The sequence below is a fragment of the Thalia democratica genome, chromosome 5 (genome assembly GCF_965202585.1).
Source record: "Thalia democratica chromosome 5, ktThaDemo2.hap1.1, whole genome shotgun sequence".
NCBI lineage: Eukaryota > Metazoa > Chordata > Thaliacea > Salpida > Salpidae > Thalia > Thalia democratica.
In genome coordinates, this window is record NC_139169.1 from 37,714,199 (window position 1) to 37,737,214 (window position 23,016).

At 25.6% G+C, this 23,016-nt stretch overlaps 1 protein-coding gene across 1 annotated transcript; it reads left to right on the plus strand.

The window, feature by feature from the left end:
* The first annotated feature begins 1,063 nt into the window (after nucleotides 1-1,063).
* On the plus strand, nucleotides 1,064-22,688 carry LOC145836144 (solute carrier family 2, facilitated glucose transporter member 1-like). The gene is made up of 11 exons (XM_082943956.1): nucleotides 1,064-1,143; nucleotides 1,885-2,013; nucleotides 3,775-3,835; nucleotides 4,109-4,318; nucleotides 4,972-5,093; nucleotides 6,771-6,944; nucleotides 16,569-16,716; nucleotides 20,485-20,618; nucleotides 21,044-21,207; nucleotides 21,570-21,714; nucleotides 22,007-22,688. Exons 1-11 carry the CDS (start codon nucleotides 1,099-1,101, stop codon nucleotides 22,160-22,162), a joined length of 1,488 nt encoding a protein of 495 aa, XP_082800082.1. The 5' UTR covers nucleotides 1,064-1,098; the 3' UTR covers nucleotides 22,163-22,688.
* Nucleotides 22,689-23,016: the final 328 nt, after the last annotated feature.

Here is a 23,016-nt window from a genome sequence, read left to right on the forward strand (position 1 = left end):
ATAAACTTATTTATACACTTATTTTTTCTGAGATAGTACATATTTAATCACTTTATGTTTTAGTTTAATAAAAGTTTTTTTTTAACTAAATACTTTAGCATAAATTTTTTTAAATATTAACCTCATTTCTTTGTAATAAGTATGATTTACCAAAAATTTCAAATTAAACAAAAATTAGAAATTATTAAAAATTTACAGTGTCATACAAAGTTTGTTTTAATTTTGTAAATTATTTTTCTAAACTTTTTAAAAGTTAAGGGGTATTACAATTAGTTCTAACATACAAAATACATATTTTTACATCATCTTTTATGATTTTGCAAAGTTGTATATATTTTTTGCTTTAAATATGTTAAAACTAAAGTCACCTATTGTTTAATTAATTCAACAATCTTTGGTTAATTTAATAATTTTGGTTATTTTTAAATTGGAATAAGTGTTTTTTCAAAAAGCAGTAGTACTAGTTAGGGTATTTAGTTTTTAATTTAATTTGAAAAACATTTAGTACTATCCAACACAAAGAATTTTATACTTAAAGTTTCACTTGTAAAAGTTTATTAAGATGTCATAAAATGAACCGTTTAACAATGTTTACTCTTATATGTGTATTAATCACAGTGTTTTATTATTAATTAATTAAAGTAATGAAGTGTTAACAAAAGTTTATTTAGCATACAAAAACTTTTAAGTGTGTTCTAATTAGTAAAACAGTTGAACTAGTTTAAATCAGAAGTTTGTAAGAACTTCGACTACTTTGATTTTGTTTTGCAATGAAAAAACTGGTCTAAAATTTGTTTATGTAAACTTTAAGTTTCACTGAGCTATTTATAAAATTCGAAATTAAAAAAGTAAACTTTAAATTAATTTTTGTACAATATTATTTTAGTTTTGCTAAAAATAAAATAGCTATAAAAAGATTATTGAATAGTTAAAAATATTAAAATCGTTTAGATATGTATTTTTTTTAAACTAAATTTTAGTTATAATACTGCACACTTCATATGTTTATAAAAAGTATGTGATGACGGTTGTAAAAATAAATAAATATAAATAATTTTTACTTTAAGAATTTAGTTTTTTACTTTAAAAAATTTGAAAATGGATCAAAAGAAGATTGTTCAAGATAAACCAAAGCAGTTTCAAGTAAGTGTGTTTAAAGTAAAATATCATTTATAAAAAAAAAAACAAAATTTGTTAACTATTGAAATGTCTATTTGTCAAATATAATAAGTTTTTTTGACTCTGTAAAAGACTAAGTTTTTAGTTTGATAATGTTTTAAAAAATTTATATACACCAAAGCTTTTAAGTAAAGTTTAAACTACATGTTTAGCTACATTGTTATTTAAAAACAGACATTTTATAGTTTGCTAAGTCTTAAATATATTTATGTACAATAGTAAAAATTTACATTTGTGGTACACTGTACATGCTAACACATTTTAATGATTTTTCTAAAATTTAAAGTTACTAATTTTTGTCTTTGATTATGAACTGCAAATTTTTGTTTTATTTCTTATTATAGTACACCAAATAGTTCAATGAAAAAACAAGTACAATTTTTGAAATAACTTTAATTTGCATTTAGAAGCTCATTAGAGTTTATAAATTAGATTTTTACAAAAGTAATTATTTACTCAAGAAATTTTATAAGTATGATATAAAGTAAAATCTATCTCTGAATTATGTATGTTAACAAAATTAAAGTAGTGTAAATTTCTATCATAGTAAGTCAATAATTTTTTGTTTTTAGTGTTAACTCGTTATCAACATTTAAACAGCGTGTTAAAAAAAACAATTTGTTTTAATAGTACGTAGTTATATATATACAATAATTATGTTATATGTATCAGTTAACTGATTAAAAAACTACAAATTTTGTACAGAATTCTTGGCTTTGCACCATCACAATCGTGTTGAGCGTGTCAGCTGTGATGCTTTCAACTGGAATCAGCGTTGGCTCCTTCAACTCTGCCACTAACAACCTGATTAAATTCTTCAATCAAACTTACCAGGTGTGTTACAACATGTTTTATACTTGCCTGTTGAAAATTTTATTTTTGGTATTAAATTTAATATTAAAATTTATTACTCAGTTTTGTTTTTTGAGCTTTATTTGACTGAATTTAGTGTATGAAAACAGCTTCTTTGTTATATATTTCTTCTTATTTTTTATTGGTAACGCCTTTACTAAAGTACTAGCTTTGCTGTAAAAAGTCTTACTAAGTAAAATTAAGAATAAGTAAACGAAAAAAAAAGTTAGTGCCAACTAAATTACTGCAAAAAAAACTTGTAAAGCTATAAAAATGTATAGAAGTAATAATAAATAGTATGTGAAAATGATTTATTTTTTTTAATATACTTTATTCTACATTAATATTTTTTTAAAGTTTAGACTTCATTTCATGGTTTTCATCGAACATGTGTTTTAACATGTAGAATTATGTTATTAGTTTTTTAATTTTATAGCATAATTCATAAGCTAGTGCTGTATTAACACAGCATATAAATTGTATATCTAGTTTTTTTTACACATCTATAGTAAAACTTCTTTTTTATTAAAAAAATCATTATTTATTTATTTTGAACTTTATTAAATTGTCTTTAATATGTAAAGAAAAGTTATTGGTAGAAAACATGTGCTTCTAGTTAACTTTTTTTGACTTTGGTTTAAATGTTTTTTGCATAAAGTTAACTTTAATTTTCACAAATGAAATAGGAAGGTTAGTAACCATAAAAGAAAACTAGTCAAAAATTTAAAATACAAATGAGATATTAATTAGATTATGCTAATTAACATACTTTTGACTTATTAAATTAAATGTTTTTTATTGTTTATAAGTAAATAGTTAATTTATTGTAAAATAAATTAAAAGCGTTTTTACAGACAATGGTCTTTTTTCACTTTCTAAATTTTTAGTAGAAGAAAAAAATTACAAAACTTTAAGTATGTACTAAATTTCTAATGATAATTTAAAATAAATTGTTTTTTATAGATAACTTCTGAAATAATTATCATAAATTTCATTTCAACTTATTTTCTGTTAATTTTAAAAAAGTAAACAAATGTAATTTACAACAAAATTTTATCTTAAAGCTTAACTTTTTTTCTAGTAGTATTTTTATTTAGTTATTAAATGTATGTAAAAATTATAATTTTTTTACAGGCTTTTATTTTTATTCTTCTATAAAGTTATTATTTTGTCTTTAAGTTTCTAAAAAATGCATTGTAATGATGTATAATTTTTTCTTGACTTGAGTGTTTTAAAGTTTTGTTATCTATTTCAATTTTAAATTACTTCAATGTGTTTTCTATAACTTATTTAAACAGTGAAAAATATTTTTAATAAAAATTATATTATGTCCAATACTATTTCCCTATTTCACTATTTAGCTATAAATGCTCTTTATAATTACTCACTTAACATACAGTTTATTCAAGAATAATTTTAAACCATGACAAACTTACTTACATCTTGTTTAAACGACAAAAACTACACTTAGACATATTAACAAAGTTTTGGTATAATAAGTATATAGTTTTGAATGAGAAACTGCCTTACCTTGAGAAATTTAAATAAATTTACTATTCTATCAGTTTTCTAATTGTTTGTAACACAGTAAAGAAATATAAGTCCTTCTTCCAATATGTATACTTGTTTTCCCAGAAAGATAAAATCTGGAAAAAGAAGTGCATCAAGTTGAGGAAAAACATATATAATCTATTAAAATAAAACATCATTTGAAAAATTATAAAACTGTTACATTTTTCATAGGACAGGAACAACGGCACCTCCATCACTGAGGATGCTGCCATCAGCTTCATTGCCAACGGAGGTTTACTTAAAAATTTTATCTTGTTCAAACTGTGAAGATTTAATTAGCAAGTATCATGTATTTTAAGGTTGTTTTAGGTAACTGCTTACAATTAATAGTTTTGTCGAGTACAAGTTTGTTATTTTTTCTGAAAAATTACTAATAAATAGTTTCTTGTTGACCTCAAAGTGTACACAAATTGTTTTGGTATCTGATAATGAAAATATCAAAAAATAACAAATTGAAAACAACTTTCAAAAACTACCAAATCAAACTAAATATTGAAATGCTCAGGATCCATCATGCTGGCGGGAGGTTTCTTCGGTTCCTCCTTCTCCTTCCTCGTCCTCCCGTACCTGGGCAGGAAGTCGAGCGTGATGCTGATGAACTTCGTCAACCTGGTGTCCGTGATGCTGGTGAGTGTGACCACTTTCAGGCTGAAGTCGTACGAGGCGCTGATTGTAGGGAGGGCCGTGTTCGGGCTGTGCTCCGGGTTTGGAATGAGTCAGTTTTGTTTCAAAAACCTGCAAATAGTTAGCATATATCAAAACAACTTTTATTAAGTTTATGTTTACCTTATCCTTAACCTACTTTACTCATTCATATAGATAATATATCAAAAATAAAGTAACATGAAAAAAAATATACAAAATAAATATTGTTTTGGCATGAATCAGTTTTGTTTGAGGTTTTAAGTTGGTGGTTTTTGTATGAAATAATAATGTTGTTTTTGATAAAACACTTGAATTTGCTAAGTTGTTTAGTTTTGTATTTTTTATAAAAAAAATGCTTTAAAATTTATGTACTTACAGAATTATGTAAGTAAGAATAGTTTATTTGTTGTAAGATTAGGTAATGAAAAATGTTTTAGTGATTTTATTTTGAGACAATTTTTTTAGTACGATCCCCAGTATCTTATGTTTTATGCGCTTTTTTTTTTAAATAAAGGTTAAGGACTGTAACATGTTTTTCTTTATAATTATCAATTTACATATTTGTAGTATTATAAATTTTCCTATGTTTTACTCAAACATATAAATTAAAAAGCTACTAAAGTAGTGGTTGGTATGTATATTAAAAACAGTTTGTGTTGAAAGTTTTTTTATTATTTTACGCTAATTTACATTTATAAATTAACAACTTGTAAATTCTTGTAGACTTGATACCACTGCTAGTATCAGAAATAGCAACACCCGAGAAGCAAGCCTTCTACTTGAGCCTGATTGGTGTAAATCTGTCTGCCGGTGGGCTGATTGGTCTCTGTATGGGCTTTGAACAGGTGTGTTGTACTAGAATATATGTATTTACACTTTTTTTTTACTTTTGATTTTAACAAACTTCTCAAGTTCTTTAGTTTGTTGAACTCAATTTAATGGAGTTTTGTTTTTGAAAAGTTGAATTAAATGAGTTAATACTTTACAGTAGTCTTCATTAGTCTTAAAAACTTGAAGATAATCAATACTTTACAATAAATTTGTTGCTATTCTCAAGAAATCTTGTTTTGTTAGCCTGTTAAATAAATAATACTTCTATCTTTGTTGTTTAATTTGTTTTTTTTTTAAAGTTGTTACAACGTTAGTTTAAACTGATACTGTAATATTAAAAAATATTTTGATAAAAGCAATGGTTCGTTATGATAATTCAACTTGTTTTCACAAGCAGTGTTTTTGTTATTTCATTTTTTTTAATGTTTAGCATAAGTTTAAAGAATAAGATATTGAAAACTTTAATCAATGTTTTTAGTCATGCTTCAGACTCACTTTTCCAAAATGTTTTAAATTAGTTTTTGGCTACATCCTAACGGTTGGTTTATGTTAAGGTATTTTAGGACAATTAAGTTTAGTAAAACAAATGTCGTGAGTTTTTGTACATCCACATTGTTTTATCTACTGGTACACCTCGTAAAAGAATTAAATTAGCTTAAAAATATTTTATTTCTCATATAATAAAGTTTGACTTTTTGATTATATATGTAATTTTTCAACTGTAATTTATGCTGTTAATTTTAAAATTTACTTATAACTTAAAAGTTTCATGCAAACAAATAAGCACTTGACATTTAAAACCAACCCAAAGTTTGTTTGCTTTCAATTTGATTTGTCATTGTTTTAATACTTGAAAGTAGGACTTTTAAGTATCATATTCTTCAAACTTAAGTTTTGGTTATTTTTGCTGCATACTCAGTTGTTTTGCTTTTTTATTTTTGCATATGTAGATTTTCATTAAGATTGAAAATTTATTATATAACAATGAATTTTTTAAAGTTAAAATTTTGTTGACCTATTGTTTAAAAAAAATTAGACATTTAAAGATTATTTGTTTTGAATAAAAAGATAAAAAATGTTATGAGTCGTTTTTTTAAGTTACTTCATGGGTTGAGTAAAATACTAGCAGTAGAAATCTATAAATATATTAATATTTTTACAATGTTATTACTATCAAAAACTTACACAACTCTTGATTTCAAGTAAAATATTTGTAGGACAATAATTAATACTTTATTTGAGAAAAATCTATCTAGCATTTCCTTTAATTAATATACAAAACTGATATTAAAAATGTTTATTAACGGGGTGATGGAGCTATTGTGTTAACATAAGTATTTTTCATAGTTTCAACCAGTCAAACTACACAGAGACGTATAAGAAGTTATTTTAGATAAAAATAAGTTACTAAAACATTAAAATACATTGTTTATTTCAACAGGTCCTAGGAGTATAGAGTTACAAACTTGCATATGTTGTCTAATTTACCTTTAAATTTCTCTTAAACTTCTAAATAGCCAAACCTAAAAGGGAAAAAAAAACAGTTTAAGACAATAAACTCAACAGATATTGGGAGCATACGAAAAAACTTTTTGTTCTTTTTTTACACTAATTAGCCAAGCTAAACCGATATGTAAAAAGCTAAATAAAGTTTATAAAACATTAAACAATTAAAAACTTATTTCAAACAGATATTGGGCGCATACGAGTACACTTCGCTTCTCCTCTCGCTACAGGGGATTCCCTCAATTGCGTACTTTATCGCCAGTAAATGGTTGCCGGATTCTCCTTACACGCTGATCAGGCAGGGAAGAAGGGACGATGCTGTCAGCACGCTGAAGAAGCTGAGGACCGAGATATCCCTGGTTGGTTGGGTTTTGTTGTTGGGGTTTTCCTTGTTTATAAAAAGTTTATGTATCTCCCTAGTTGGTTTAGTTTTGTTTTAGGGTTATTTATCTGTTTAGAAAAGTTTTAATTAAGTCAGCCTGGATAGTTCACTTTAATATGAACACCAGGGTCTACTATAGCTTATTAATTTTTCACGCTTTGGAAAAAAAAAAAAGATTAAATTAAATCAGTTTGTGTATAAACAGTTTGTACATGTTGAGCGCAAAGTCTTTTCTATGTGGTTGAATGTGGGAGGTTTTGTTATTTTTTGGCAATTATCAAAATATTCACTTTATGATTGTGAAAGAGGCAGTGGCTTACATTGTGACTCTGAATAAGTTTATGTTTTGTTAATTCTTGTATTTATTTTGTTTACAGATATTAATTACTCTTATTTTAATTAATGTCATCACTGAAAGTACTTATTTGAAAACACTCAGAGTAGATGTGGACTGTCTGTTCTAAAAATACGGAAATTTAGTAATTCAAATTTGATAAAAATCATAAGTTTAATATTAAAAACCATGCTTGACATATGTACAAAAAAAATATTTATTTTAAACGCAGTACTTAAGCTTAATGTAAGAAAGCAAAATTTAATTATAATGCGTTATAATATTTTTTGATTTTCAATGTCGTTTTGAAAATCTTAATTCTAAAAAATAGAAAATTTAAATAAGTAAACATCATTCAGTTTTTAGCCGTTGAATATATTTAGACTAAAGTGTTTAAACAAATTTAATTTACTGATTACAATAAATTTATCAAGTAGTTGAGTTCATTGAACTCTGTCCTTTATATGCGGCAAATGAACAAGCTGAATTGAAAAGTTGCACAAATTAAAATCACCACCTGTCAAATCAGCACCGGCGGTTTAGTAAATTTTAGTACTTGAAACGATTGTTGTTACAATTATGTTCATAACTTTAATTCAATAGTGTTCATTTAAATTTCTATTACTCAGTACTTAATCTGTTTTAATTTTATATATTTAATTTTTCCTATCTAAAGTTTTTATAAAGATGAAACATATTTATTAAAAACTTAAAGTTGATCTTAAATGCAGTCATTTGATGGCACTCTTCATTAAATTTAGCTAACGCCTAGCTTGAAATAATTGTTGAAATCTATTTATCACAAACGTTGAAAGTTTGTTATATTTTGGTTCTACTTATAGCAGTTAACATCAGTCACGCTATTTCTAACAATAACACTTATGATTACAATCATATACATTTTTTTATATTTTCTTGAAGCAACATTTCCATAAAAACAACATTTCTTTAAACGTTTTACGTTAAAAGTATTTCTTTTTGGTCTGAGTTTTTTTTTTGTTTCACACCAAATTGTTTAAACAATGTAGTCAGCGGTGAAAATTAAAAATAGTTCTACCAAGAAGGAAATAAACTTCTAAAATAGTTGTTTTGATTTAATTTTTAAGGAAATGCTATAAGAAAATTAAGTAGAAACAGAAATTTTGGTGAGATCGTTTGTACTGTAAATATTTTGCAGGTGACGTATAAGCTGAAAACAGCAAAAAAATAAATGATTAAAAGTTAATTATAGTAATTCTCAGAATTTTTTTGGCACGAAAAAGTGTTTTATTTTTTCTTGAAATACAAAAGTGTTATTTGAGGAATTTTGATGATTTTACATTAAAATATTTAAATTTGCTTGCTTCAGTAAACAATTAAGTCCAACTTTTTCTGGTTATGGAAAAGCTTAAGTAAAACTCAATTATGTTGTTATTGAGGAAAATTTAATACACAGTGTTTTCTAGAACTTTTTTTTTAACTTGAGACAAAAACAGAAGATAATAACTTTTTATTAGTCTGTTTAAGTTCTTAAGTCAATAAGTTCAGCACTTAATAATTTATTATGTGTTGTTATTGTTGTCTTTAAATACTTCAGTTTAAGTTTAACTTTAACAAATTTAAAAAAAGTAAAACAGAAAGTATGTTTAAAAATAAAATAAATTATAAAATTTAAAAATAAAGTTTTTAATACATTTATTTGTTTACAGAAAACCTTATAATGAAAACAGTCTTAAGCGTTAGAAACTAAGTTATCAAATTAATAGATGCATAAGCCACTCAATAGCTTATTCGGTTAAATAAGCATAAAAGAATAAAAACTTTGGCATTCACTAACAAACGTATAAATACCACAACCAGCAAACTACAAGTTAATTAAAACAAACTCAATATTCAGCAAAAGTAAAAAGTGCTCACAAGAATGCAGCCAGATCGATTGGCGAAAAATAGCTGCCCTCACTTCAAATGCTCGCGATAAAGCAGCAAAGTTGAAGAGAGTTTGCAAGCGAGGCAAACTTCGAAAAACAAACTGAACTCGCGTAACCCACTAACTTGTACGTGGGTTCAAACTTTTGTTCTACATGCTGCCCACACAACATATAGTAGAACTTTGAGTAAATGAAGGTTTAAGTGAGAGTTTAGTTTTAAGCTTACCTTGATGTTGTTGTTTGAATGTTTATTGTGGATTTATATATCTCAATTAGTTTATGTATTATTTGAACAAAGATTATGACTTGTTTAACCTCTGAGTTGTTTAAAATTTGTAAAATTCATTTTTTTATAATTATTTTTGTTATTAATTTGTTTTAAGATTATCTAATTAGTGGTGCAAAAATTAAAATAAAATTTTTCTTTACAAAACAAACTGAACTTGTTTCACCTTCAGCAACTTTTACTAGTAATCTGTTTCATTATGATCTTTTGTTCTCTAAGTTGCCTACACAACATACAGTAAAAATTTGCTCTGATGAAGGTTTATCGCTTATCTTAAAGTAATTGTTTAGTTGTTTGTTCTAGATTTATACGTCTTGAATGTACATTGTGTATTTTACGAACGGAGATTGATTTTTTGGTCTCTGAGGTTTTTTAGATTTAAAAGTTTTTTTTTACACCAATTTTTGTAATTGATTTATTTTATAGTTGTGCTCGAATTTAAGATTAAACAATTGAGTCTTGTTTGTTTTGGTTTTTGTGGCTCACTAAAATATACTCGTTCGTTGCTTAAGCCAGTCTATTTAAATATCATATACGGTTATTTTATATCTTGTTGTTCTTAAATTTTTATTTTTACTTTAACACAATGCCTTGGTGATTTTTTAAACACACTTATTAGTTTTAAATAATGTATTGGTATTCATGTTTTCACAACAATATTTTGAATAGAATATTTAAATAATTTTAGTTGCATAGAATACATATTGACATAAGACTATGACTTGGTTTTTTTTAAACACACTTATTAGTTTCAAAGTGTATGATTTTTATATTTATGTTTCAATAAAGTTATTTCAAGTTAAAATATATAAAAAATATTAATTTAACTAAATATATTTGGACATAAGAACAGTTCTGCTTATAAAAGCTATCCTCAATGTTTTTCTTTCCATGCTAAATTCATCCGTAAAGTGCGCAAAACATTCAAAATTTGTTTCTTTTCATCAAAACTCATTTGAATTTTCAGAAATATTTCGGCACCCACGCATTATTAGAAATTCGTTGTTTGTGACGGAACTTTTCACAGTATTACGTGTTTGTGTTTTGCTTTAAAGTTGACAGCTTTTAAATTTTGAGGTAATTAAATTCAAGACTGTTTGGTCGTAAATACTTGGCACCATTATTGTTTATAAGTTTTAAGTTAAATGTGTTTTCAAAAATATTTTGATTTTTCACCCAGTAAGCATATTTGTAAATATTTTTGCAGCTGTTGGTTTTTTTTGCTAATAATTTTTTTTTTTTTTTGTTTTACTTTGATAAATTATTATTTAAAAAATTTTGAAGCATAAAAAGTTTTATTAAGTAAAATTTTTATTATTTACTTATCTTAGACCTATATAATTATGTAATTGATTATTTCATTATTTTCTATATTTAAAGTGCTTGAGAGGTTTTAATTTTTGTTTAATTAAAAGTTTTTGTACTTAAACTGATAATTTAAGTTGGACCGCGCTTAGTTTAATATAATTTACCTCATAATTGAATAAGAGTAAAATTTTTGGCTTCATTTCAAGTAAATTTATCTTCAGTGCTATGCTGTGTAAACAACAAAATTTACATTACAGTTTAAAAATTTGTTAGCTTTCTCATTTAACAAAAGAGCGTCAATTTCAATATATTTAAACATTTTCTTACGGCACGAAAGTTTTAAGATAAGAATATTTGTTATTTACATTATGCTTTCATTAAGTTTGAATATTTTTGAAACTTAGTTGAAAAAAAATCTTAAAAAAAACTTCTTTGTTGTGAAGACTGAAATATCTGTAATTAAAAAACATTAGTTGCAATAGTTTTAATTTAAACACCAGTACTGCGTAGTAAAATGTAACTTGTTTAAAGTGTATATGTACTACTCATTTAAACTTTAAATTTGTCAACGGAATTCTTTTTCTGAAATATTGAAAATATAATTTGTTATTAAAACCCTATTTGTGGCTGCTTTAGCAACTAATTTGTAATTTTTAATATGCACATGTTCTTTACTCATTTAAAATCAGAAGTTTCAGCTTATTTATAATTTCATTGAAAATAATTTAATTTAGACTGTTTTTTGTTTTTTGCGGAAATAAATATCTAAAAAGATCACTTTTATTTAAAAGTTTCTTGCTTCTGCTTTCAGTAAGAACTGCTGTATTAATTTTTTTTTTAATTGTATAGCATGAGTACATTAATCATTTAGAATCAGACAATTTTTTCAAGGTCATTGAAAACATTTCCTTTAAACGTTAAGTTGTATAACGTACATACAGATTGTGTTTTAAATAAAAAACTTAAAGGTTGTTTTCTTAATTTCATTAACATCTTTGCTTTAAATTTTATTTGAGGAAATGCCTAAAACGCAATTTAAATATTATAAAATGTCATTTGTTTTCGAGTAAATGCCAGCCCGTCACTTTTTTCAGTTCAGCCAGGTTTTTGATTACACGTTTGTTATTAAGCGTGTGACACGTTCGTACACGGCTAATTTGAAAGTTGCAAACAAATTCGAAAATGAAAATCCGATTGATTTGAAAAGCGTTTGCAATGTTGAAAAAAAATTGTTGCAGCTAGATTGGTATAGGTTAATTCTTATAAAAAAAGCGTTTTAGTAAAAGTTAAAACTTGAGTCCCTACTGTAGTTCAAGTAAGTTTAATTAGATTTAATGAATAATTTAATTTAAAGCTTTGATAGAAACAATGTATTAATTCATAAGCATTAAAAACATAATAAGAATTTATTTATTATGATAAATGTAAGTTATGATAAATGTGATAATATATAATTTTAAGCGCATCATATTTTACATACACTGGTAGTTACTACAGTTTTATTTATAAATTATGCACTGTTAATTTTATTTAGTTCAAGATTTTCAACTGCTTTTTGTAATTTGTTGAAGAAATTTAGGATTTAAACCTAAGCAATACTCAGAGTTATATTCCCTTTCAGAAAAAGTATCAAGTTAATTTTTAAAGCAGATTACGATTTATTTTGATTTTTCAAGTACTTAAATTTTTTTCAAAGGATTTATGTAGATTCAGTGTAAAAATAGTAAATACTAAATTAAATTGTTTTAAGTTTAAAAAAACTTATGTTTTAATTTCTAGTCACACGAACATTAATGTTAGATACAAAGTATAATTTTAAACATTTTTTTACTAAAACTTCACAATATGAAGTATTTTTTATAAACTATAAATTACAGGTAATTTACAAACTTAAGATAAAAACACATTTAATTTTTTCCTTAATTTATTTGAGATCTTTCGTAGTAAGGCTTATCAAAAATTGTATCTTACTAAGTTAAATTGAATAGAAATTGAAATAAAATTTTACTGTAGTTTAAAGTTTTAAAATATAAAATGACGTAATAATCGAATGTAAAAACTAACTAAATGCTAATACTGTAGAACTTTGCTGTACTAATAGTACTCGTTAAAACTATGAAATGTGTTTTGTTATATTTTCAAATAAGTTATGCATCGGAAAAATTCTGTTATAATAAAAAAGTACAGTTATAAGTTTTTTGTGAAAAATTCATTTCAAGAATTTTTTATCTATAACTAGCTTCTTTATACATAAAAGATATTTTCAAAACACTTTATCATTAAAAATTTTACGAAAAAATTTGGTATATAGAATATTTTTTTTTATTAATAAGATGTGATAGAAGTCATTAAAGTAGTCGTAAAATACTTGTTGCATTTGAAAACAATAATTTATTATGAAAAACTTATAACGTTATAAAAACTAACTTCAAAATATTTTAGCTTTGAAAAATTATTTATTTTTAACATTTAGTTTATTCAACATAGCTGCAACTAAAATTAAATTACACGTGTACTAAAAGTTTTTACGGTTATGAATTACGAAAGTGACATTAAGCAAATGCGATCAATCATTTTTTAAATATTTCTATTTGGATTTATCTTACTTAACTTTTGTCTGCACAAATTTTATCTAAATGATATCTTTTTATCGATTGTTTGTTTATTAAGTATTTTATTGGTTGTTTTATTTATTAAATTAGACTAAACTTTTTGATCCATGTCTTACTGTTTTAAATTTAAATTGCAATTCGTTTGCTAAATAATGCAAAAATTTTTTATTAATATTATGTTAAATAATAAAAGTTTAAAGTGTTCCATATTGTTAAAAAGCATTTTTTTTATTTAACTGTTTTACCAGATAATTAACAAGGATATTTGTTTTTATTGTTTAGACAAAGTAAAATATTTGTTTTGTGAACCTTGTGTCTAAATAAAAGTAATTTGCTTTGTTTTCTAAAACAAAGAACTTGAACAGTTTAATTTGTATAAATGTAATGTGGTTTTTATAAGTTTTATTGTTTTCCAAAAAGCTCACATGTTTACTAAATTGATCTCATTACAAAGAATATTGAAAGTATAATCTTTTGGTTATTGTTTTTATGATTTAATTTGAAGTACCTTTTAAATTAACTTTATTCACCAATTGTTTTTGAAAATGCTCACAGGTTTTATTTATTAAAATAAAAAATAAAGATTAGCTTGTTATAAACAAAAAAGTGTTTACACTTAAACCCACCAGCTCTAAATTAACTATACTGGAAGTAGTATTTTAATAAATATATCTACTTTGTTTTTTTAGATATCTAACATGTTTTTAAGCAGTCTGAGTTAGTGTGGTGCAGTTTTCTTATCTGAAAATTTCTCATTTTATTAACTCATATCAATAAACAAATTATTGATACGGATTAATCCTATTATATTCAACTTCATAATTAAACTTAATTAGACTTTTTTTAAATAGGTTAATGTACAGTGTTGTCTTGTCTTTGTTGATTTCGTTTACAATTAAAAAATATATTAATAATTTACTGTGTTTTTAGACCTTTCAAGTTAATAAAAAAATTTTAACCTTTTTAACTTTAAAGATAAATCTTTTGAGGTATAATAAACAAACTAAATATTTTCTTAGTGCCTTCAACTACACATTTTAATAATGTTCTACTTAATTTAACCTATTCAAAAAGCTATTAAGTTTGCAGCCACATTTTTCAGCTTAATAACTGCTAATTTAAATCCAAGTATTTGTACTAAATCCTCCGAATCAACATGAAAGTTTTAAGTTTGCAAATTTAATAGTTAAAACTGTTCGAGATATAGTAAACAAATTAATTAATTTATTTTTCTTAATGCCTTCAATTACAAATGAGTTATTTTAACAATGTATTTTGAATGAGTTAGCTGTGTAATTTGTTTTCTGAAAACATCCGATATATTCTGCCTGATAGGTTGCAAGGGTTTGTTTACGAAATTTTTGTTTCATCTAAACTTTGCTACGACTTTGCTTGCGGCCTTCAGGGTTGATGCTCGTTAATCAAAATATTTTTCAACCTTTCACACTAGTTTTGAACTTTTGTTGTTTTTTTTAATTTATATACAAAGGATGTTTTGTATTTTTGTATGGTTTCAGGTTTTTTTTTTATAAGTCATAGTTAAAAGACAAACTATGCAAACATTTTTGTTAATTTTTTTTTCTAAGTACTTTTCTAGCCTGTTTGAACTGTTTTTAGTAATAATAGAATTGTTTTTCTAAAAAAATTCTTGCTGTTATTTTACCTTTTTATCTATAAAGCCAATAGTTTTTAAGGGAAAGGGGCAAAATTGCACAAAGACTTAATTGCACGAGGGTACTAAATTCCACGAAGACAATTTTGTACCAATGGTCAAATTTGCACGAGTTACATTTTTGCAGGAGAGTAAAAAAATGAAAAAAAAAAGAAAAAAAGTTACTGACCGAGGGTAAGGGTTAGAGGTATAAGTGATAGTAAAAACAAAATTACTAATAAAAAGCATTATTAATAAAAATAAAATAGTTTAAAAAAAAGTTACCGACCGAGGGTAAGGGTTAGGGGTAATAGTGAAAAAAAGCTAATTAAAAAAAATTGAAACTAATAAATAAACTATGAAAAAAAAAATCAAATGGTGTAAAAATTTCTTCGTGCAAAAGTGTCTTCGTGCAATTTTATCCCCTCGTGCAAAAGAATATTCGTGCAATTTTGTACGCTCGTGCAATTTTGACAGCTATCCAGTTTTTAAACTTGTTAGACTTTACACAGTGCAAAATAAACTACATTGATATAATAAAAATATTGTCTATACAGTTTCATTGGTGTTGCCTGCATTTATAATTCTTAAAACATAACTCCTAAATTTAAGTTTACATATTTAATCCAGACAGTTTCAAATATTGAACTACTGCTTACAAAAAAATGCAAGTAAAAATTTACATCACAAACAGAAGTTTTTTCACAATCTATTGCGGTCTAGACAGATAATATTTATCTTTCACATTATCATAAACATGCCAACAATTCTCCTATTTTGCCAACAATTTTTGTTTTAAAAAAAGTTAACAGTTCAAAACAAGATAAAAACATCTAGTAAGATCTTGCCCTTATTTTTTATAGACTTTGTTATCAGTTTTTAGTAAAATGCTATAATTATTTCCGCAAAATATAAACAAAAATTTAGATTCTTTTAACCAATAAGATAATAATCCTATTTAAGTTAACAATAAACATACGCAAAATAATCTTATCTTAAATACAAAAATCTGCAAATACTCGAAAATGAGTATTCAGACAGATATTACACTGACTTATTTAAGCTTTCATCAAGTTTAATTGCTGAAACAAGTTATTTGCGGTAATAAGTAAACAACCAGAGCTAAATTTAGACAAATTTCTCAATTTTTAAACAAAATAATCAGATTCTAATTTTCACAGCAAGATGTCAGCAGTCAATTAGAAACTGGCTATTTTGCAAACAAACTAATATTTTCAAGTTGACTAATTGTAGGAACAATGAAATTAAGTCTAACTTTCACAACATAGTTGTTAAGTTTATATCCTGAAAAAAATTAAACAACTAAAAACTTAAATAGAAAGTAACAATCATTCGCTGCAAGAAATCAACAATCAACTATAAAACAAATTAGCAGACACAATTTAACTAAGTCATTGCATCAGACAATAAAATTAGTTATAATATATCAAAGCAGAAAAGTTTGAAAAAAAAAAGATTAAAAACCATAATAATCATTCACAGCAAGAAATCAACAATCAATTGGATGCCATCCACCGCCATCAGAACCAGGCATCTTCGGGAAGCGCCAAAAGAGTGACCATCCCCCAGATGTTCACCAATAAAAACAATCAGAGAATCATGTTCACACTACTCATCCTCTACATACAAGGTTTGTGTATTGCCTATTTACAAAAACAAAAATTAAATTTAGTTTGTATCAAGTCTAAAAAAGTAATTGATTAAAGGAAATCGCTGTAGTTTTAACAGTACAGGTGTTCAGTTACGTTTGTTTAGTACAACTAAGTTTCACTGCTTTAAAGATGTTCCTTAGATACGAAATACTATTTATCTGCTACTTTATCTAGGTGCTTGACTATAGTTGACTTGTACTGATAATATTTCCACCGTTTGAGCACTATAATCATTTGTCCGGTTAGAGACTTTTATAGTCTAAAGTTTTGACAAGAATTTAAATTATCCGTTTCAATTGAAATAAATGGCATACAACAGTTTCATGTTGTAATTATAAATGTTACAGCGTAAACTTCTCCACATCACTTTATTTTAATGTTTTTAATCATGAGTAGTGCAAAACAAATTAGTCGCTTTTCCTAACTATTTTGAATAAAGCTAGAAGATTAAAAACTTTTCAAGGATGAGTTCCGTGTAGTTATTTCCAATTGTAGATTTTGAGAAAAAATTTAATGTATATTTGTGTTGAATTTAGTTTAATACTTTATCATTTTCAAAACTTTTAAAACAAAGCGCTTGTATATTTTTTTAATAGTTTAATTAATTATAGTGTAAAAAGGTACAGAAACTGGTGTTAAGTTTGTTTTATAAATACAGTTAGTTTCAGTACAATAGAACAAATATTTCAAGTGCACATTTTTTATATAACCGATTTGTTTAGTGTTTTTAGCAAAAATAAAGAATTCAAAATTTTTATTTTCAATGCAAAATTAATTAACTGAGAATGCCTATAAAACCTTTCAACCTGATAATTTTTTTGCTTTTAAAAAACTTGCTCTGTTACTTCTAAGTTAACAATACAAACTATTTTAAATCAATTTTTCTAAATACTCATAACGTTAAAATTGAAAGTGAAAAACTAATAATAGCTGTATATTTTTAAAACTTCTAAGCAGTATTATTTTTCATAAAAAGTTTAATATTGACGTTTTGATAATTTACATTATTACTTACAGTTTGATATAAATAGTTTAGTTAGTTATAAATAGTTAGATAAATCAATATAAATAAAACATTACCTGAAAAGTTTAATCTTTATACTTCAAAACTTTCAATAGTTTTAAATGACCTTTTTACAGAATTAAAACTGTTTTTTTTGGTTTTCTGCTCAAACGACCACAAGTTTTATTTTTTGCATATTTCAAATTTGTAAAGCATTTGAATTTAGGCAATTACGTATTTGACCTACATACAGGTAATATTTATATGTGTTGTTTTTTATCTTTTCCCTGTTGTTCTGGCCAGCTAAGCTCATCAATTATTTACGTTTGTTTTTGAACAACGTGATGAAATTTTAATATTCTTTTATCTCGTCTGAAAAATCTAACCCTTTTTATGATTTTGGTATAATTGAGCTCAAAATTTTTTTCAAATGAATATGTCTGATATTTTTTTGTTTTTAAGGTTTAATTAAAAGTCTTACAAAAGAATATCTGAAATAAATTTCAAAGTACAATTTCAGAAAGTTACATACTGATATTACAATCTGTATGAAAACAATTTGAATTAGTCTTACCTTTTCTGTTTTACAATCGTTGTACTCTTACGTTTGAGTATTTAACAAATCATGTAAAAAAGTTTAGGTGTATAGAATGTACTTAGTTTTAGTATTGGTCTTGGAACTTTTATTATTCATAAAACATGATGTAGTATCGCCTACATCAGTTTAAAAATACGTAATATAAAGTCTAAAAATATAGCCAAAAATTAACTTTTAAGATTTAAAAAAATTAAAATCCTTACAGTTTTTATCAAATTTTTGTGTATTTCGATTGTTTTTTACTTCAGCTTAAAGTTGTTGAACTTTTTTTTCAAATAAGGGGTAGGCCCACAGAAGTGGTTGCCCCACTATCTACCAAACTAGTTTGTTTTAAAGGGTTTAATAGAAGAAGCCGCCTAAGTTTAATTTGTTGAGATCACTTAAGTTAATTATTCATAACGCCTTTTCAAAAGTAAGCTTCTTCGTATACTAAATAAATAGTATAAATTATGAAAGTTAAACTAATTACTATATTTATTTATATAATAAACCAATGAAGTTACACCTGGTTACAATTTGTAGTAAAAAATATAAGTACAAAGTGTAAATACGAATTAGTTTAAGAATAAAGTTTTAACTGTTTTTTTTGTTTATTTTTTATATAAAATTTTTATTTTTTAATTTTTAGAAAAATCTTTCCGACAGAATTTTCTAAATATATCAAGGAACATTTCCTGAAAATTTGAGGTAGTTATCTCAAAAAATGTAGGAGAAGATAGATTTTTAGTGAAATAGTCTATTTTTGCCGTTTTAGTTTGCGCCTCCCATAAGGAACCTATTGTTGGCTCCGACTTTGACCGGCTATATATCAAAAACTATTTTGAATATTTTAAATCTGTAAAAAGCATTTTGTAGCTTAGTAAAAACTATATAAAATAAGATCAAAAACCAAAAAAGGGTGTTTACCCCCCCCCCCCCCCTATGCCTTTAAGATATAAAGTTTTAGGTATTTGAATTACTTTTTACTAAATATAGATATTTGAATGACTAATTTAAACTCATAACTTTATAATAAAAATTTTAATTTTGAATTTATATTTTTTAACTTATACTGAATCTTATTAGCATACTGAAGACATTATAGATTATTAATATACAATTCAGTTAACAGTTTCAATTCAATAAGGAATTAATATTAAGCTTATTTGAAAGCTTTAAAGTTTTTATCAAAAATTTTCTAATTGCAATACTTAGTTCTAAATCAGTTAAAAATTATTTTAATGTGCTCGTTAGTTTGATAATTAAAAAAAAATATATATAATTTTTCTTATATGTCTTAATTTTTTGTCAAGTAATACTGTTTTAAATAGGTTTAATTCTTATTTTACAAAAAAAAAGCAGTTAAGTAAAAATAAGATAAGTTTTGGTAGTAAAACCGTGTAATAAATTGTCTAGTGTGCACATATATTTTCATTATTTTATTGTACTCCGCTTTTTACATTTCCAAAAACTACTGTTGTGAAGAATCAACCCTATACGTCAAATTCGACATTCCATTACAACGCTAATTTCTTTTAATTAACCAATTAGTAATTTAATATCATATAGATACTGAAAACATTTATTAATAGACTTAATATACAGCGCGAAACTAAAGGTTGTACAACTTAGCTTCCCGCTTAAACTTTAACCGCTCTTAATTAGTAACTAATATAAAACCACCTATAAATAGACACTAATATCTTTAATCAATAATTATTAATGAGTCTTACATGCTAGAAATTCACCTGTTAGTAGACAAAGCGTTTAACCTAATTTCCCTCTTAAACAATGATTGTTGCTATTAACTGACAGCATTCTAAAAATAACCACTTAATTACTTAAATAACTTAACTTTCCTCTTAAACTTCAACTGCTCTTAATTGGTTATTAACAAACAACGTCTTTAGATAAACACTTGCTAAAGTTAATTTGCCTCTTAAACATTTCTATTAATTGACAACATTCTACAAATATCAATTTTATTACAAGGCGCAATTTTATGGAATCAACGGAATTACACGAATAACTTTACTTTTCTCTTAAACTACAACTGCCTTTAATTAGTTATTATATTTAAGATCTACAAATACAAACTTGTTAAACTTAATTTATTATCAACACTAACGAATAGTTCTATATATATATCCTAATGTAAATACACAGCGCAGTTGTGCGGAATCAACGGAATCGGTATGTATTCGAACGAATTGTTCAAGCAGGCCGGATACTCGCCATTGGACGCGCAGAAGGCTTCGGCAATCGTCTATTTGCTGCAATTTCTCACCGCTTTTATTGGGGTTGGTTTTTTTTTTTAATGTCCACGTTAAAATAAAAGTATTTTTGAACGGTTTGAGATTATGGTTCGTTTCTTTAACTCACTATTGTTCAAGTTTAAGCTTGGCATTACACATTTTAACATTTTTTATTCTACTTTTCAAATAAATTAATTTAAAAAAAGTGTATAATTTACTGTATGTAATTGTTTTTTTTTTGTTAATCATGAATATGTTCTGATGTACTATTTTGATGGAAAGACATCGAAAAATAAGCAGTAGCTAAAACTATAAGGAAGTTACTAATACAAAATTCAACATTAGATAAATACAAATCTTATCCTAATAATTTAAACTCAATATATACTTACGAATAACTAAAACAGTCGGTAGGAGTGAACAAGTTGTAAATTTAAAATTTATTTTAACTATTCATTCAACCTGAACAGTCGATAGGAGTGGACAAGCTGGGGCCGAAGATCTTGAACGTGACTTCCAGTTTGGTGATGGCCACCTCGTTGGTCGTGCTCGTGGTTTCAATGACTTTCACCTCTGACGAGAACGAATGGCTCAAGTATCTTTCCGTGGCCGCCGTGGCGACATTCATCGTGTTGTTAGTTTCGTTTTGTGAGTCGTATGTACACACAATTCATACACGGCAATAAACGTAACAAGTAGCTGCTTTAAATTTTTTAAATTGTAAGTTAAACAAGTTTAACTAAGTTGTTTTTGGCTTTTTTTTAGACATTGGCTACTTTATAAAGTGTGGCTCTGTGTAAAACCGATTGTCTTTTTTATCAATATCATAGGTTTATATATATATATGTGTAATCAAAAAGTTCAGTTGTGTAAATGATTTTATTAAAACGGCGTTCAAGTACAAGTCTCAAAGGCTAAAAATGATGTTCACCAAAATATTTAACACACAAGTTAAAACAGCGAACTATATACATACGTAAGCGATTTTTCTTACAGTTGGGCGTGCGGTGTGAACTTGACGTTGTTCCCCATGCTGGCCGCCCACTCGACCGACGAAACGCGGGAATCCGGGTTCGCCATTGGGGGCGCTGTTTTCTGGTTCTTCTCCTGGTTCGTCGCCTTCATATTCATGTTCATGCTGGTTCGTGACTTGTTGATTTTTTTTTGCTTCTCAAGCTGTAAAACAACACTTCTAATAAAATTAAATTTTCCTTGTTAGACGAATTCTAATATATTAAAGTTAAAATTGTAAATATAAGTAAACAAATTATAAAAAAACAACAACAGTAATAAACTATTGATGTTTTTCAAATAAGAAGTGAATGATTAAATAGAAAAAAGTATGCTTTGTTCAAATTTGTTTCACCAATTAGCATACAATATTAAAAATAAACAATATAAAATAACATAAAAAATGATAATGTTGTACATAGCAAGCGTGGGCGCAGTGGACGTTCGTTCCGTTCATCTGCTTCAACTTGGCTTTCGCGCTTTACGTTCTGTTCGCGTTGCCGAACACCGGGGGGCGCACTGTAGAACAGGTCACAGACCTCGTCGAGGGCAAAGACGAGTCGGCGGAGCTGCTCTGAACTGAGAGGTTCGAGTCGAATGAAGGAAAAGAAAGGAATGTTTGAAAAGTTTAAAAGAGTTTTGAATTACGTTGCTGTTTTTTCAAAGTTAAAGTTTAGGTTGATTGGCACTTGTTTCTTGTTTTTATTTTTTACTACTTCTATTACTTAGCTTATTTTTTTATTTGTTTTCGTTTGTAAAAGTACGTTCTTGCAGTTCTGACAAACTTTTTATAGAATCAAATTTATTTTATCAATTTTGTAGTAGAAAACTTAGTGCTTAACTAGTTTTGACAATAAAAAAACTTTTAACGTTTTCGTTTTTCTGACATTGAAGTTTTTGTTCATAGTATTAGTTCTCGTCTTGCAATTTCTAATTATACAAAAATACCAATCGTTTCAAACCACCTGAAATCAATGTTTACTCGAAATCAAATTTTTAAAGTTTGCTCATTGAATCGTGTAATATACAGAAGTTTCAAAATAATTGTATAATCAAGTGTTTTATTGGACCTCATATTTAACCATCATACGTTTTTTTTTTGTATAATACCATAATAACTGTTCTCAGTATTTAATTAATATTTAGTTTCGTTTTGGATTTTTAGTCATTGAGTTTGTATTATTCGTACTAGACAAACTAACATTTTATTTTTTTAAATCAAAAGCTTGTTTTTATTTTTGAATTGTTTGTTTTATCTTAAATATAAGTACAACGATTTTGTAAGTTTTTTAATAAACCCTATATTGATAACTAGTTTATTTATAAATGACTTCTATTAATTTAAGTATTTTTTTGAGTAAATGAGAACTTGTTCACAATGAAATTATTATTAAAAAAAAACATTTTACCATGCTGCATTTTTCTATAATGC